Here is a 17,506-nt window from a genome sequence, read left to right on the forward strand (position 1 = left end):
CTCCTGCATTCAAGCGATTCTCCTGCCTCAGTCTCCTGAGTAGCTGGGATTACAGGCGTGCACCACCACACCCGGCTAATTTTTTGTATTTTTAGTAGAGATGGGGTTTCACCATGTTGGTCAGGCTGATCTTGAGCTCCTAACCTCAAGCGATCTGTCCGCCTCGGCCTCCTAAAGTCCTGGATTATAGGCATAAGCCCCCACACCTGCCCTTTTGTCTGCTTTCATTCAGCATATTTTGAGATTCAGCTATGTTGTAGCATGTATCAGTAGTTCATTGCTTTCATTGCTAAATAATATTCCTCTATGGAAAACAGTATGGAGATTTCTCAAAGAACTAAGGGTAGATCTACCATTCAATCTAGCAGTCCCACTACTGGTTATCTGCCCAATGGAAAGTAAGTTGTTATTATCAGAAAGAACCCTGCATGCATATGTTTATCACAGCACAATTCACAATTGCAAAGATAAGGAACCAATCTAAGTGCCCATCAATTGATTTTCAATAAATCAATGTTCATTGTCATCTTCAATAAAGAAAACATGGTATATACACACCATGGAATACTACTCAGCCATTAAAAAGAATGAAATAATAGGGAGTTTTTTTGTCTTCTGTTTGTTTTTGTTTTGAGACGGAGTCTTGCTCTGTAGCCCAGGCTGGAGTGCAGGGATGCGATCTCGGGTCACTGCAACCTCTGCCTGGGTTGAAGCAATTCTTTTTTTTTTTTTTTTTTTTTTTTTTTTTTGAGACGGAGTCTCGCTCTGTCGCCCAGGCTGGAGTGCAGGGGCCGGATCTCAGCTCACTGCAAGCTCCGCCTCCCGGGTTCACGCCATTCTCCTGCCTCAGCCTCCCGAGTAGTTGGGACTACAGGCGCCCGCCACTGCGCCCGGCTAGTTTTTTGTATTTTTTAGTAGAGATGGGGTTTCACCGTGTTAGCCAGGATGGTCTCGATCTCCTGACCTCGTGATCCGCCCGTCTCGGCCTCCCAAAGTGCTGGGATTACAGGCTTGAGCCACTGCGCCCGGCCGAAGCAATTCTTCTATCTCGGCCTCCCGAGTAGCTGGGACTAAGGCGCACGCCACCACACCCAGCTAATTTTTGTATTTTTAGAAGAGACAGGGTTTCACTGTATTGGTCAGGCTGGTCTCAAACTCCTGACCTCAGGTGATGCACCCATCTCAGCCTGCCAAAGTGCTGGGATTACAGGTGTGAGCCACCACGCCCAGGATGAAATAATGTTTTTTTGCAGCAACTTGGCTGGAACTGGAGGGCATTGTCTAAGTGAAGTAGCTCAGGAGTGGAAAACTAAATATCATATATTCTCCTTTATAAGTGGAAGGTAGGCTAGGGGTGTGCAAAGGCATACAGAGTGTTATAATGGACCTTGGAGACTCAGATGGGGGAGGGTGGGAGGAGGGTGAAACATGAAAAACTACATATTGGGTGCAATGCACAATCCTTGGGTGACAGTTGCACTAAAATCTCAGACTCCACCACTATTCAACTCATCCACGTAACCAAAAACCACTTGTACCCCAAAAGGTATAGAAATAAAAATACATAGCTATAGTAATAATCATTATTATATTCAATTGTTTTGGCTATATCCTAATTTGTTTATCCAACTTTACCTGTTGGATTTATGTTGTTTCTGGGTTTTGGCTATTACCAATAAAGCTGTTATGGAAATTTATATGCATGTCTTTGGATATAAACTTTTTTTTTTTTTTTTTTTTTGAGATGAAGTCTTGCTCTGTCACCCAGGCTGGATTGCAGTGGCCCGATCTCGGCTCACTGCCAGCTCCGCCTCCTGGGTTCACACCATTCTTCTGTCTCAGCCTCCCGAGTAGCTGGGACTACAGGTGCCCGCCACCATGCCCGGCTAATTTTTTTTGTATTTTTAGTAGAGATGAGGTTTCACCGTGTTAGTAAGGATGGTCTCGATCTCCTGACCTCGTGATCTGCCTGCCTCGGCCTCCCAAAGTACTGGGATTACAGGCATGAGCCACCGCACCCGGCAGGATATAAACTTTCTTTACTCTTGGGTAAATACTAGGAGTGGAATGGTTGGATCATATGCGTGCTTTTTCGTTTTGTTTTTTGAGACAGAGTTCTGCTCTGTCAGCCAGCCAGAGTGCAGTGGTGCGATCTCAGCTCACTGCGACCTCTGCCTCCTGGGTTCAAGCAATTCTCCTGCCTCAGCCTCCTGAGTAACTAGGATTACAGACGCCCGCCACCACACCCAGCTATTTTTTTGTATTTTTAGTAGAGACGGGGTTTCCCAGTGTAGCTTTTTAAGGAACTGTCAAACCATCTTTAAAAGGGATTGTACCATGTGCCTTCACACCAGTTGTATGAGAGTTCCAATTCCTCCTTATTTTTGCCAACTGTTGGTGTGATCAGTCATTTTAATTTTATTCATTCTAGTCAATGTAGTGTCGTAGTGTCTCATTTTGGTTTCAATTTGCATTTTCCTAATGACTAATAAGATTGAGCATCTCTTCATGTCCTGTTTTCTGCCTGCACATCTTGTTTGCTCAAGTGTTTATTGAAACCTTTTGTCTATTGTGTTAGTTTCTTACTGCTGTTGTAACAAATTTCTACAAATTTGGTGGCTTAAAGCAGCACAAATTTTATAATAAGCACAATTTTATAATCAAGCAGTTTTGTCAGTTACCTTAATGAAAAGCTAGAAAATGGCTGGGCACAATAGCTCACACCTGTATCCCTAGCTACTCTGGAGGCTGAGGTGGGAGGATCATCTGAGCCTGGGAGGTCGAGGCTACAGTGAGCTGCAATCATGTCACTGCACTCCAGCCTGGGCGACAGAGCAAGACCCTGTCTCAAAAAAAAAAAAAAAATTGGAAAGAGAGATGGGTGGGGAAATAAAAGGAAGGAAGGAAGGAAAAAGGAAGGAAGGGAGGAAGGAAAAAGGAAGGAAGGAAGGGAGGAAGGGAGGAAAAGAAAAAGTGGAGCCAACAGGGATCTGAGGTAAGTTTATACTTAGGGAGCCTCCCAAAGTATAAACTGTGAGAGCCTCTCAAAGTTTATACTTTTGGAGGTCAAGAGATTGAGACCATCCTGGCCAACATGATGAAACCCCTGTCTCTACTAAAAATACAAAAATTAGCTGGGCGTGGTAGTGCGTGCCTGTAATCCCAACTACTCGGGAAACTGAGGCAGGAAAATCACTTGAACCCCGGGGGCGAAGGTTGCAGTGAGCGGAGATCACACCTCTGCACTCCAGCTTGGGCGGCTACGCGAGACTCTGTCTTAAAACAAACAAACAAACAAAAAGAATAAAACAAAAACCTAGCCTCAGCCAAGACCTAGCCCAGATAGTAAATTAGCAGGGCTGGGAGTTTCTGTCATATCAGCAGTCAGATGTCTTAAAACCAGAATCTACCCAGAGTATATACATCTTGTATCTTTGCCTTAACCTTCTTTTCAGTTTATGCTATAAAAGAAAAAGAATCCCAGCACTCTGGGAGGCTGAGGTGGGAGGATTGCTTGAGCCCAGGAGTTTGAGGCTGCAGTGAGCCATGATAGCACCACTGCACTCCAGTCTGGGTGATGGAGGGAGACCCTGTCTCCAAAAAACTAAAGAAAAACCTGTCACACTACTGACCAATAATAGAGGCTCCCAAAGCGTAAACTGGCCTGAGAGCCCTGTTTGTTCTTCCTGCTACCCTGTCCACTCTGCCCCCACCCCGTTCCGAGACTGGACTGTGCCATGAAGGAAAACCTCGGTTACAGCCTCCCCCACCCCATCAACCACGCTGCTGAGGACACGGGAAAGAATGAGAAGCCAGAGGGAGGCGGCTGCTTGCAGGAGGTTTAGCGTAAAGGAGATAGGAATGGTAATGGGAAATTGAAGATAGCAGTTAAAAAGAGCCGTCATTCAAGAATGACACCCCTGATGCCACCTGCGCTGCCCCCCACCTGACAGAAATGAACCGCGGCAGCTGTTACAGTGGATATGAAAAGACAATTCACATTTTCAGAAGGAGTGGCCTTCTATGACGTAATCTGGTCATAATGAGGTTGCAGGGAAGAGACAAGAAGTTTCCAGTAATGATCACAAGGATAGTATTTCCTGTTGGAGTGATTTTTTGGTTTGTTTTTATGAACATCCTGCATTAGTTTGCAAAGCATTTTACATTTGAGGAAACCCAAAACTCATTTTGCCTGAAGAGTTATATTCATTCATCATTACACCTATAAAATTACAAATGTAAATATGTGTCTGCTTTACACTCTTCACAAAATATTGTGTGTCTAGACCTGATTGTCGTAGGCTTGTTCTCTCAGAATTAGGAAGCCAAAAAAATAAGAAAAAAAAAAAAAAAAAAAAAAAACTGGTGAAAGTCAGATGGTTCATAGTCTTTTTGAAAAACCAGTAGCCTGGCCGGGTGCGGTGGCTCAAGCCTGTAATCCCAGCACTTTGGGAGGCCGAGGCGGGTGGATCACGAGGTCAGGAGATTGAGACCATCCTGGCTAACACGGTGAAACCCCGTCTCTACTAAAAATACAAAAAACTAGCCGGGCGCGGTGGCGGGCGCCTGTAGTCCCAACTACTCGGGAGGCTGAGGCAGGAGAATGGCGTAAACCCGGGAGGCGGAGCTTGCAGTGAGCTGAGATCCGGCCCCTGCACTCCAGCCTGGGCGACAGAGCGAGACTCCGTCTCAAAAAAAAAAAAAAAAAAAAAAAAAAAAAGAAAAACCAGTAGCCATGTGCATTTTACTTAAAATAACTTTCCTTTTACCTCACCGAAGTACACCATGGTAGGTTATGTCTTTTCCTCTCTCTCTCTGCCTCTCTCCTCCCCCGTCTCCCTACACACAACTTTTAGATTGAAGGGGTACACGTATAGGTTTGTTACAGTGGCATATTGTGTGATGCTGAGGTTTGGGGTACAGTTGATCCCATCACCCAGGTAGTGAGCATAGTACCTAATGGTTAGCTTTTCAGGCCCTGTCCCACCGCCCTTCCTCACCCCTTTTGGAGTTCCCGGTGTTTATTGTTCCTATCTTTGTGTCTCTATGTACTCACTATTAAGCTCCCATTTATAAATGAGAAAGCATGGTAAGGTTTTCTGTTCCTGCATTGGTCATTTAGAATGATGTCCTCCACCAGGCACGGTGGCTCACATCTGTAATCCCAGCACTTTGGGAGGCCGAGGCGGGTAGATCATGAGGTCAGGAGATGGAGACTATCCTGGCTAACTTGGTGAAACCCCGTCTCTACTTAAAAATACACAAAAATGGCCGGGCGCGGTGGCTCAAGCCTGTAATCCCAGCACTTTGGGAGGCCGAGACGGGCGGATCACGAGGTCAGGAGATCGAGACCATCCTGGCTAACACGGTAAAACCCCGTCTCCAAAAAAAAAAAAAAAAAAAAAAAAAAAAAAAAAACTAGCCGGGCGAGGTGGCGGGCGCCTGTAGTCCCAGCTACTCGGAAGGCTGAGGCAGGAGAATGGCGTAAACCCGGGAGGCGGAGCTTGAAGTGAGCTGAGATCCGGCCACTGCACTCCAGCCTGGGCGACAGAGCAAGACTCCGTCTCAAAAAAAAAATAATAGTAATAATGGCCTCCAGCAGTGTCCATCCTGTTGCAGAGGATATGGTTTCCTTCTTTTTTATGGCTGTGTAGTATTCCATAGTGTGTATCTACCTTATTATCTTTATCCATTCCACCATCGATGGGCCTCTAGGTTAATTCCATATTTTTGCTATTGTGAATAATGTGATGAATATACAAATGCATGTCTCTTTTTGGTAGAATTTTCCTTTGAGTACGTACCGAGTAATAAGATTGCTAGGTTGAATGGTAACTCTGTTTGAGGTTCTTTGAGAAATCTCTAAACTGCTTCCCACAGTGGCTGAACTAATTTACACTCCCAATAGTGTATAAGTGTTCCCTTTGCTCCACAGCCTCGCCAGCAGCTGTTATTTTTTGACTTTTTTTTTTTTTTTTTTTTTTTTTGAGACGGAGTCTCGCTCTGTCCCCCAGGCTAGAGTGCAGTGGCCAGATCTCAGCTCACTGCAAGCTCCACCTCCCGGGTTTACGCCATTCTCCTGCCTCAGCCTCCTGAGTAGCTGGACTACAGGCAGCCGCCACCGCGCCCGGCTAATTTTTTGTATTTTTAGTAGAGATGGGGTTTCACCGTGATCTCGATCTCCTGACCTTGTGATCCGCCCGCCTCGGCCTCCCAAAGTGCTGGGATTACAGGCGTGAGCCACCGAGCCCGGCATTTTTTGACTTTTTAATAGTAGCCATTCTGACTGGTATGAGATGGTATGGTATCTCAATGAAGTTTAGATTTGCATTTCTCTAGTGGTTAGTGATGATCAGAATTGTTTCTGTGTTTGTTGGCCACTTGTATATCCTCTTTTGAGAAGTGCCTGTTCATGCTCTTTACTCATTTGTTAATGGGTTTTTTGTGGTTTTTTTTTTTTTTTTTTTTTTTTTTTTTTGCTTGTTGATTTAAGTTTTCTTTATCAATTCTGGATATTAGATACACAGTTTGCAAATATTTTCTCTCATTCTGAAAGTTGTCTGTTGACTCCACTGATAGTTTCTTTTGCTGTACAGAAGCTCTTTAGTTTAATTAGATCCCACTTGTCAATTTTTGGTTTTATTGCAGTTGCTTTTGGGGACTTAGCCAAAAATTCTTTGGCAAGGCCAATGTCAAGAATGGTATTTTCTAGGTTTTATTCTAGAATTTTTATATTTTGAGGTCTTCCATTTAAATCTTCAGTTAATTTTTAGGTCGGGTGTGGTGGCTCACACCTGTAATCCCAGCACTTTGGGAGGCCGAGGCGGATGGATCACAAGGTCAGGAGATCGAGACCATCCTGGCTAACACAGTGAAACCCTATCTGTACTAAAAATACAAGAAATTAGCTGGGACCGGGCACAGTGACTCACGCCTGCAATCCCAACACTTTGGGAGTCCAAGGTGGGCAGATCACGAGGTCAGGAGATCGAGACCATCCTGGCTAACCTGGTGAAACCCCCATCTCTACTAAAAATACAAAAAAAATTAGCCAGGCTTTGTGGCATAGCAGGAGAATGGCGTGAACCTGGGAGGTAGAGCTTGCAGTGCGCTGAGATCGCGCCAATGCACTCCAGCCTGGGGGACAGAGTGAGACTCCATCTCAAAAAAATAAAAGAAAGAAAATATTTTTGTATAGCTATATAATTTGTGTGGCTTTTTGTTTGTTTGAGACAGGTCTCACTGTCACCCAGACTGGAGGGCAGTGGCGCATCACAGCTCACTGTAGCCTTGACCTCTTGAGCTCCAGAGACGCTCCCACCTCACCCAGGAGGACGTCAGTCCTCCAGGCAGACATCAGGCCCCAGGTGGACCCTGGACTCAAGGTATACACCAGGCCCCACGTTGACAACCAGGCCCCAGATGAACAATGAGGTCCTAGTTGGACAGCAGGCCCATGTTGAACACCACACTGTGGACATTTGGCCGTGGGCAGACACCACGCCTTAGGTAGATACGTAGGCTCCAGGTGGGCAATAGACCCAAGGTACACGGCCAGTCCCCAGGTGATCACCAGACTCCAGGTGGACACAAGGCCTTAGGTGAACAACAAGACCCAGCAGGCCATCAGGCCCCAGCTGGATACAGTCACCAGGAGAACACAAGGCCCCAAGAGGGACATAGGCCCAAGGCAGACATCAGGCCCTAGGTGGACATCAGGCCTGAGGAGGACATCCAGCCCCCGGTGAACATCAGGCACAGGTGTCCAAGCAGGCCCTGGGTGGACATAATGGTGTCTAGGTAAGGAGATGTCCTGGGGGGAGGGTGAGCAGTCAGCAGCCTAGTGGAGTCCTGAGTAGGTCTTATGGAAGGAAGGGGCTGAGGGACAGAACCTTAAAGAAGCGACCTCACTTCCTTAATGACAGACCTGAACAGAACTTAGAACTCTGGTAACCAGGCGCCCAGATCCTAGAGTCAGCCCAGTAACCAGCTCATTTGGTGGGAGACGCTCGAGAGAGCAAGATGTTCTCGTGTTGCTTCCCCACTTCGAGAGGCTGCTGCTTCAGGAATGGAGGGAGTGAGAGCCTTTTCCGGCGATGCCGAAGAAGGCTCATCCCTCACCCCAGACGCCTGTGGCCCTTTGTAAGAAGGCGCACCCGGGTACCACAGGGCAGCGCAGGGCAGGCCCTAGTGGGCCAGGCCACACCAGAGATCCCATCGGGGCTGCATCTGCACACTGCCCTCCTCCAGGAGGAGACTCGGGAGCCCATGGAGGCAGAGGCATATGGTGAGGTGGCCTGCAGTCTGGAAGATTTTGCGGGGTCGGTGTTTAGGGGCTGGAACTCCTTTAAATTCAGGGAGGTTGTTTCTGTGTTTGGAAATTGCAGTGGAAAGTGACTGACGCTGGTGACCCTTTCTCCTTTTTCAGCTCTTACTCCATATGCAGAAATAGAAGCATTTCCAGCACCAGCTGTTGAGCCAGAGCCAGCATGGGAAGAGCCCCCTCCAGAGACAGCGCTGGAGGTGGAGGGAGCTCCAGCCAAGGACCAACCCAAGGAGGAGCTGCCTGAAATCACGGCACCTACTGTAGTCACTGACCTTAGCCCTGAAGTTGAACATGTGGCAAGAGAGAGAGGCGGCAGGGAGGGGGTGACCAGCACGGCCCCAGCCAGGAGCTCCCATGCTGCCCCTAGTCCTGGGCACGGTGGCAACCATGGAGGTAGAGAGCCTGGGTTTGGAGAGAGGCTTGTGTCATTCATTAGAGCCGCAGTCCTGCTGCTGCAGGGCCTGTTTATTCTCCTGCTGCTGGTGGGGTCTATCTGGGTGCAGGAGGTGCTGGAGAGCATGAAGAGGAGGCTGGGAGGAAGAATTCCAGCAGTTCCTCCTGCACTCAGAGGCGGCCTCCTCCTCCGGGCACGGATGTCTGCCTGCAACTGGGCATCCAGGCTGTTTGCCCCTGAAGTGCTGCCCAGGATGGGCTCTTAAAAGGCCGGCAGGGGGTGAGGGGACCAGGAGGCTCCAAAGGGTAGAGCAAGCAAAGTTTTAAAGACAGTCTTTGTGCCCCAGGATCTCCGTGCCACCACCTGCCCTAGCATTTATTAATACTATTAGAATTATAAGTTGATGGAACTACATTTCAATAAAGTTTGATTCATGAAACTTCGTGCCTTTTTGAACTCCCTCATGTTAGATGGTGCTTTTGAGGCGATCCTGAAAATCTCTGATAGTTGTGTCTTTTGTTGTGATTGTTTGTGTGATTGAATTACCATCGAGTCAACAGTTACTGGAAACCTTTCAGGTCTGGCTTTTAGAAGGCCTTGACCGGCCGGACACAATCACTCACGCCTGTAATCCCAGCACTTTGGGAGGCGGAGGTGGGTGGATCACAAGGTCACGAGATCGAGACCATCCTGGCTAACATTGTGAAACCCCATCTCTACTAAAAATACAAAAAAAAAAAAAATTAGCTGGCATGGTGGCAGGCACCTGTAGTCCCAGCTACTCGGGAGGCTGAGGCAGGAGAATGGCATGAATCCGGGAGGCGGAGCGTGCAGTGAGCCGAGATTGTGCCACTGCACTCCGGCCTGGGCGACAGAGCAAGAGACAGTCTCAAAAAAAAAAGACCTTGACCTACTCTTGCCTGTTTTTACTCTCTGGTTTCTTGTGGAAAGAGGGGTGATGTAGGCTCATGTCTCCGGCAGATCAATCACCTTTTGCCATGAAGGATTTGACATCACAGTTTCCAAGAAGTATGTATGCAAGTTGACATGGTACTTTAGCTAATCTGGGTATCAAAACAGAATGCCATAGACTAGGTGGCATAGGAAATTGATTTCTCACAGTTCTGGAGATGGTAAAATCCAAGGTCAAATGGTCATCAGATTCATTGTCCGCAGAGGGCTGGCTTCCTGGTTCATAGACAGCCATCTTTTACAGTGTCCTTACATGACAGAAGGGATGAGGGAGCTCTCTGCAGTCCTTTTGATAAGGGCGCCAATTCCATTCATGAGGTCCCTGCCTTCATGCACTTAATCACCTCCCAAGGTCCCACCTCCAAATTCCATCACATAGAATTAGACTTCAGCACATGAATTGGAGGAGGACCATAACATTTGCTTTACAGAATCAGGTCTCCCCGAGTCATATGCACTCACAGGAAATCTATAATCTTCTATTAAGTATTTGCTGGTCCCCTCTGGGTTTGGGGAATCTTTTTTCTTTAAGAAAAATGATCTTTCATGTGATCCATGGTTTATTCATAGAAAAGCACTGTGAGTTCACCCACTTGCTAAAAAGAAGGGCAATTGTGATACAAAAATGAGAGTGACCCCTCCCTCTCTCTCTCTGTCTCTCTTTTTAGCCAGCCCATTGGGCTGAGACGTTGTAAGGGCCCTTGGCTGGGCAGTAGGACTTGCGTAGTCACAAACGGCAAATACAACTTGGTCAGCTTACAGTAGAAAAGGGTGACAGTTTGTCAACGAAAGAAAAAGTAAAGCAGATGGAGAAGTTCTTAGTTCACATTCTAGCTATACTAACCCTTCCCTATCAAACCCCACCCCCAACTCAGGAACTAGGACATAAAAGAGTAAACACCAAGGCACTGGTAACCAACTGACTCTTCTGAATGCCCTTGCTATCTCCTACAACAATTCCAGGGTGAGCGGAGGGGTCAGGAAGGTGGCAGGAACATGATGATTCCCTGAGGAGGTCAGCCAGAGCTAAGACAGGGCTGCTGACTAGGGCTAGAAATTAGGAAGGGAGAGGCTCAGTGCAGACCAGCCCTAGCCTCCAAGTCAGCAAGCAATGAGACTGTGACAAAAGCAGGCAGAGGAAATTTGAGGTATAAAGGCAGGGGAAGGGACGGGAGCGGTGGCTCAGGCCTGTAATCCCAGCACTGTGGGAGGCTGAGGTGGGTGGATCACGAGGTCAGGAGATGGAGACCATCCTGGCTAACACGGTGAAACCCCATCTCTACTAAAAATACAAAAAATTATCTGGGCATGGTGGTGGGCACCTGTAGTCCCAGCTACTCTGGAGGCTGAGGCAGGAGAATGGCGTAAATCTGGGTGGCAGAGCTGGCACTGAGCTGAGATTGCACCACTGCACTCCAGCCTGGGTGACAGAGTGAGACTATCTCAAAAAAAAAAAAAAAAAAAAAAAAAAGAAAGAAAGAAAAAAAAAAAAAAAGAAAAGAAAGGCAGGGGAAGAAAGCAAGTACGGGGCGAGAAGAGAACTGTGCAGTGAAAGCAGCCAATCTGGTGGCAGAGGGAGACTGGTCCTTAGAAGCTTGTTTGGTGAGAGAGAATGAATACAGGAGGCACAGAGATGGGGAATAAACATTTAGCTGGTGAGAGAGATTTAAGACAAATGGGAAGAGAATGTGGGGAAAAGAAAGAGAGATCAGCCTGTTACTGTGTCTATATAGAAAGAAGTAGACATAAGAGACTCCATTTTGTCCTGTATTTGAGATGCTGTTAATCTGTGACCCTACCCCAACCTTGTCCTTGCAAGAGACATGTGCTGCGGTGACTCAAGGTTTAATGGATTTTGGGCTGTGCAGGATGTGTCTTTGTTAAACAAGTGCCTGAAGGCAGCTTGCTGGTTAAAAGTCATCACCATTCTCTTAATTTCAACTACCCAGGGACACATACACGGCCAAAGGTCACAGGGACCTCTGCCTAGGAAAGCTAGGTATCGTCCAAGGTTTCTCCTCATGTGATAGGCTGAAATAATGCTAAAAGGTTTATGGAGATGTTTGCATATGCATCTCAAGGGACAGCATTTTCCTTTAAACTTATTCATGTCACAGAGGTTTTTGTTCATATGTCTTACTGCCGATTTCCTCCCTACAATGATCCTATTGTCCTGCCACTCCCTTATCTTTAAGATGGTAAAGATAGTTATCAATAAATACTAAGGGAACTCAGAGACCGGTGCCGGCGTGGGTCCTCTGTAAGCTGAGCGCCGGTCCCCTGGGCCCCCGCTTTTCTTTCTCTATACTTTGTCTCTGTGTCTTATTTCTTTTCTCAAGTCTCTTGTTCCACCTAACGAGAAACACCCACAGGTGTGGAGGGGCAGGCCACCCCTTCAAGAGAAATCTCGCAAAAAGGACACATTCATGCAGATCCTCAAAGATGAACACGCAGTCATGCCTACATGTAGAAATACACTCAGTTACACATATAAAAATACAGATGCATGGAGAGCAAGCATACACACAGACACATATTTCTACACATGCGCTCGTGTGTGCCCAGATACACACACACTAAACATGCAAAACATGAGAGCACTTACACACTGATATGCATCCTCACATGTATGCAAATGTTACATCCTCACACACAGACCCACAGTTCAGTGTGCACATATCCACACAGGTACGCAGCCATAGAACTGACATAGATGAGCATGAAGATGTAATGTGCACATACAGACAGGCATGCGCAGTTATATCTATGCACATAGACACATGTACTCAGTCATACAGATACACACACTCTCTAGCACAAAGGTGATCAATGTAGATGAATATTGTGAGCTCAGAGGCTTCCCAGACCTTCATCTTTTCCCTGCACTTGTTTCAAAGGTGCTCAGCAGACTCCTGGCGAGGCTGTGTGAGGCGGGGCAGGAGCTTCAGAGTCCTCACGGCTTTGTGAGGCAAACGTCTAAGTCCAGTCCTGGCCTCTGCCACTCACCCACCACTGGGCTATTAATGCCCTGTCTGCAGGTGAGAGATTCTGCATAAACTAGTCTTGGGATTTTTTCTAACTGGCCGTTTTTCTCCTTGGCATCCCCACTGTCCCACTGGGAAGGGCATACACTCTGCAAGGGAAACCTGAGAAATGGCTGTGAGTCTCCTCAGACAATAAGCATATCCTCCACCCACAGCTACCTCAAGGGCCCATCAAATCAGAACCAGAATTATAAATATTTATGACTTTACAGTAGTTGGCAACACATATACTATAGTATTTACAGTACCATAAATGCATCTGTTTCTCTGGTTCAGCAATCTCTGAGACGGAACAGTGCCCTGTGTTTGCCAAGGGAGACAGCGCCAATGCCCAGGACACGCAGGACGTAGGGACAGAAGGTGACATATCATGGGGTTTCTGGTCGATCTGCAGGGCCCAGCTTCTCCATGAACAGTGGGCTGTAGTGAGAAGCTTGCCAAGACACGCATATCGACTGGAGTTGGACTCTCCCCATCCTTAGCCCTGTGGTCCTTTGGCCTCAGCCACAGGGCCTCAGAGTCCTGTCAGGGTGGACAAATGTTTCAGTGTTTTTGACCTGACCTGATACTTCCTGGGGACCCAGGCTGCGGGGCCAGTGAGCTATCTGCTTTCTCAGCCAAAGGGCTCTCGAAGCAGCAGCATCAGCTTTTTCTTACCTTTGTAGATCTGTTTGAGATTGTCGATGAACTGGGCAAATTGCAGGTAGACATCCTGGGGCAGCAGGAAAGTCTCCTGAGCCTTGCTTAGAAACCCAATGAACTGTCCATACCGGCAATGGCTGATGTGTGTTAGGTGTAGTGTGGGGTGTTGATGTAAGCACTGATGATGGCATCAGCAACTGGCTCAATGGAGCGCTGTCAGTGGAGATGAGCTTTCCAGAGCTGTGGCGGCCTGAGATGCCGACCAGGCCAAGTGCAGTCACCGTGCAACCTCACACACAGGATGTCTGAAAGCACCATGGCAATGTGCACACTCTTCACCACCAGGGGGATGAGAACTGCCAGCTCATTCTTGCCCAGACAGTGGCTGAGGGCACAAACTCAGAGCACATCTTTGATGGCTGCGTGGGTATCCCGGTTAAGAGCCAGGTTAAGATGGCTCATGGCCAATGAGGCCAGCTGGAAGGCGTGGAGCTGCAGCCACAGAGCTGCATGTAGCAGGCAATGGGGAACAGCTGGGAATGGGCCATGCCACCGGCAGCAGCTGCAGTGGCAATCTGGCAGGCGGCCTCAAAGGCAATGTGGTCTTTCTCAGAGTGTAAGGGCTGATGACAGGGCACAGCTCTGTGGATGCTTCATAGCACACTGCAGGGCCAGTGTGCAAGCACAGCTAGCCAGTTCCTCCTGCTGTGGATAGTCAAGACTGAGGCGCAGGATAGTGGTGTGGGATATGGCTGTGGCAGCTACAATACTAGTAGCCTCAGTAGGGGTGAAGAGTGTGTCCCAGCTCTGCAAGATGCTCACTGGGGCCCACACACCTGTCAGGCCAGTGCCTGAGCTCAGCCGCGGCCATCTGGGTCCTGATTCAGGTCTGCTCAGATTACTGTGTGGGGTTTCAACTTGGCCAGCAGAGATGAGTTCTCCTTCCTCCTCAGCAACCTTGAGATGATCTGAGGCAAACCAGGGCAAGAGAAGCATCTCAGATGGCCAGACCCTGCTTGGGCTCTCTTCCTATCCCTTCCGTCCCCAGGCCAGAGGGTTGAAGGTTTCTGCAGGTGCTCTTAGCCCCTCACAAGGATGGAGCAGTAGAGGCTGGGGTTTGCTTGCCCCGAGGCCAGAGTGGCTGATCTGCCAGGTGTTCTAGCTGAACTGGGGCCTCTCAGGGTAGAATCTTGTCCTGGGCCTTTGGGCTTTAGAAAGGGTCATGATCCTCCAAGGTGTCTGGGGTTTCCCACAAGCATGGACAGGGATGGGGACAAAACCACCAGGCCCACTACCTCCCAAGGGTGCACTTGAGTATTGGCAGCTGAAAATTCATTCTCTTAGACGTGTCTCTGATGTGAGGGTCAAAGTGCTGCTGACGTCAGCATATGGTTGGTTAAAGCAGTGAGGACAGAACTTGGGCTGGCTGAACAGAGGCCATCTTCTCCTACCAGCAGCCCCCTCCTTTCTTAGGCCATCAAGAATAGGAATATGAGAGCTCCATGGATTCGTTGTCCCGTCCCAAGAGTAGGGCATAGAAACTCCTTTCCCCTGGGGGTAAAGGGAGGTGGGAGATACCCACTTCTGTAGCACGGGTCACCAAGCATTGTACTATCTCTCGGGGTCTCCAGTTAAGGGTTGATAAGGTCATCTGCATCACCTGTAGTACAGGTTCCAGGGCCACGTTGAGCAGGGTGCTGTCAGTACTACTGTTAGTGGGAGTAGCAATCTTGAATGCATTTTCAGCCAGTTCGAAGATGAGGGAGGAAGAACAAATGTGCCTCTGCATTGCTTCCGGAATTGTTCAGAGCCTCAAAGTGTCTCCTCTGGCAGTAGTCAGCATGGTGGAGGCCAGTTCCCGCTGCTATGATTCCAAGTGTCCAAGCAGGAACCAGGGAGGATAACGGCTGGGCACCAGAGACACCATATGGTGAGGGAGGGATGTGTCGCCTGCACAACCTGAGTTTTCTAAAACAGGTAACCTTATGATACGTAAGGCTAATTTATAGGCCGGGTCTGGATCATGAGACAGCAGAGCTAGGGAACAAATACTGGCAGAAGTATGCATGGAAACGCTCTCTCAGTGGATGACTTCTCCCAGATCGCTGAAAGGGCCACCTTCCAGCAACAAGATGCTCTATTTTTGGAGTGTTTGCACTAAATCTTCACCCAGTTCCAGCTCTTGGAGTTGGCCGAGGAGCTGCTCCTCATTACCGCACACCTTGTACTATGGGTAGGAGCCTTCAGGCATTACCCTCTGTTGACCCAGGCCCATGGAGGCTGTTCCAGGGCCAATGACAAGTAGGACTCACTGCTGTTTGGGGAGCCTACAGCCACAGGTACATGTTGGTACACAGTGGGTCTGCTTTCATTCGTATTAAATAGCCATCATCATTCAGGAGGCAGGCCTCAGTCAAAGTGAGAAACAGGCAGTCAATGGATCCAGGGGGTCCACCAAACCCTCCAGGTTTGTGATGGTTGTGGTTCCTCTTTCTTCCGACGCTTGTAGATTTTCAGCTGCCACTGCTGCTGCAACCTCAGAGTATTAATAATGGCCACTGTGAGTCTCAGGGCCTCTTTTGGATAACCACAGGAATGTGGGGCATCAATCAGAGCACAGGCTGTGGCACATGCTCAAACCACAGTGGCCGGCCTTGGGAATTAAACAGCAGTCTTGGCCAGGCGCGGTGGCTCATGCCTGTAATCCCAGCACTTTGGGAGGCCCAGGTGAGCGGATCATAAGGTCAGGAGATCAAGACCATCCTGGCCGACATGGTGAAATCCCTTCTGTACTAAAAATACAAAAACTTTAGCTGGGCATGGTGGCGGGCGCCTGTAGTCCCAGGTACTTGGGAGGCTAAGGCAAAAAACTGGCATGAACCTGGGAGGTGGAGCTTGCAGTGAGCCGAGATGGCGCCACTGCACTCTAGCCTGGCGGCAGAGTGAGACTCCATCTCCAAAAAAAATACAAAAATTAGCTGGGCATGGCAGCACGTGCCTGTAATCCCAGCTACTCAGGAGACTGAAGCAGGAGAATCACTTGAACCCGGGAGGCGGAGGTTGCAGTGAGACCAGATTGCGCCACTGCATTCCAGTCCGGCAACAGAGCTACTAGACTCCGTCTCCAAAAAAAAAAAAAAATAATAATAATAATAATTGCACAGATCCCTGAAAATATGATTATGTACATTTTCTTTTTTGTTTTCTTTTGTTTTGGCTTGGTTTTTTGAGACGAAGTTTCGCTCTTGCACCCAGCCAGGAGCAATGGCGCATTCTCGGCTCACCTGCAACATCCGCCTCCCAGGTTCAAGCGATTCCCCCGCCTCAGCCTTTCAACCAAGTAGCTAGGATTACAGGTTCGCGCCACCAATGCCCGGCTACTTCTCTTTTTTTTGAGATGGAGCTTCGCTCTTGTCACCCAGGTGGAGTGCAATGGTACGTTCTCGGCTCACTGCAACATCCGACTCCTAGCTTCAAGCAATTCTCCCGCCTCAGCCTCCCGAGTAGCTGGGATTACAGGTGCCCGCCACCACGCCTGGCTAATTTTTCTGTATTTTTAGTAGAGACGGGGTTTCATTATGTTAGCCAGGCTGGTCTCCAACTCCTGACCTCAAGTGATCCACCCGGCTTGGCCTCGCAAAGTGCTGGGATTAAAGCATGAGCCACCGTGCCCAGCCTGATTATATATTTTTTCAATAAACATATATGAAAATGGTCTCAGGCCTTTTAATAATTAGAAGACCAAAATAAATAAAAATGTAATAACATTACCCACTAACCAGAATACAGAAAAGACTAACAAAATCAGGTGTTGCAAAGGACATCTAATTAGAATACTCTTAAACTTGTAGTTGGGTTGTATATTAGTCAAAAAAATCTTTGAAATTAAAAAAATTAATTGATAAATTGTGTGAACTTGTGGTGTACCACATTGTGTATATATATTCACACATACACAGACACACATTGTAGAATAGCTAAATCTGTGTATCTTTATATACAGCCCCAGACATACATTGTAGAATGGCTAAATCAAGCTACCTAGCATATCAGTTACCTTAGATACTTATCTTATTATTATTATTATTTTTTTGAGATGGAGTCTCCCTCTGTCACCCAGGCTAGAGT

The 17,506-nt window shown here is 47.9% G+C and overlaps 1 protein-coding gene and 1 pseudogene across 1 annotated transcript; one reads left to right on the plus strand and one right to left on the minus strand.

The window, feature by feature from the left end:
• Nucleotides 1–7,892: 7,892 nt before the first annotated feature.
• Nucleotides 7,893–9,119, plus strand: EVPLL (envoplakin like). The gene is made up of 2 exons (XM_050763942.1): nucleotides 7,893–8,287; nucleotides 8,429–9,119. The coding sequence occupies exons 1-2, from the start codon at nucleotides 8,023–8,025 to the stop codon at nucleotides 8,983–8,985; spliced, it is 822 nt and encodes a 273-aa protein (XP_050619899.1). The 5' UTR covers nucleotides 7,893–8,022; the 3' UTR covers nucleotides 8,986–9,119.
• Nucleotides 9,120–13,349: 4,230 nt separating this feature from the next.
• On the minus strand, nucleotides 13,350–16,074 carry LOC126939487 (zinc finger SWIM domain-containing protein 5-like; annotated as a pseudogene).
• Between the last annotated feature and the right edge of the window lie 1,432 nt (nucleotides 16,075–17,506).

This window comes from Macaca thibetana, chromosome 16 (genome assembly GCF_024542745.1).
Source record: "Macaca thibetana thibetana isolate TM-01 chromosome 16, ASM2454274v1, whole genome shotgun sequence".
NCBI lineage: Eukaryota > Metazoa > Chordata > Mammalia > Primates > Cercopithecidae > Macaca > Macaca thibetana.

Coding starts and splice junctions, on each gene's coding strand:
- EVPLL (XM_050763942.1), top strand. CDS start 8,023: ATGTTCTCGTGTTGCTTCCCCACTTCGAGAGGCTGCTGCTTCAGGAAT. Junction 8,288..8,428: donor CATGGAGGCAGAGGCATATG/GTGAGGTGGCCT, acceptor CTCCTTTTTCAG/CTCTTACTCCATATGCAGAA.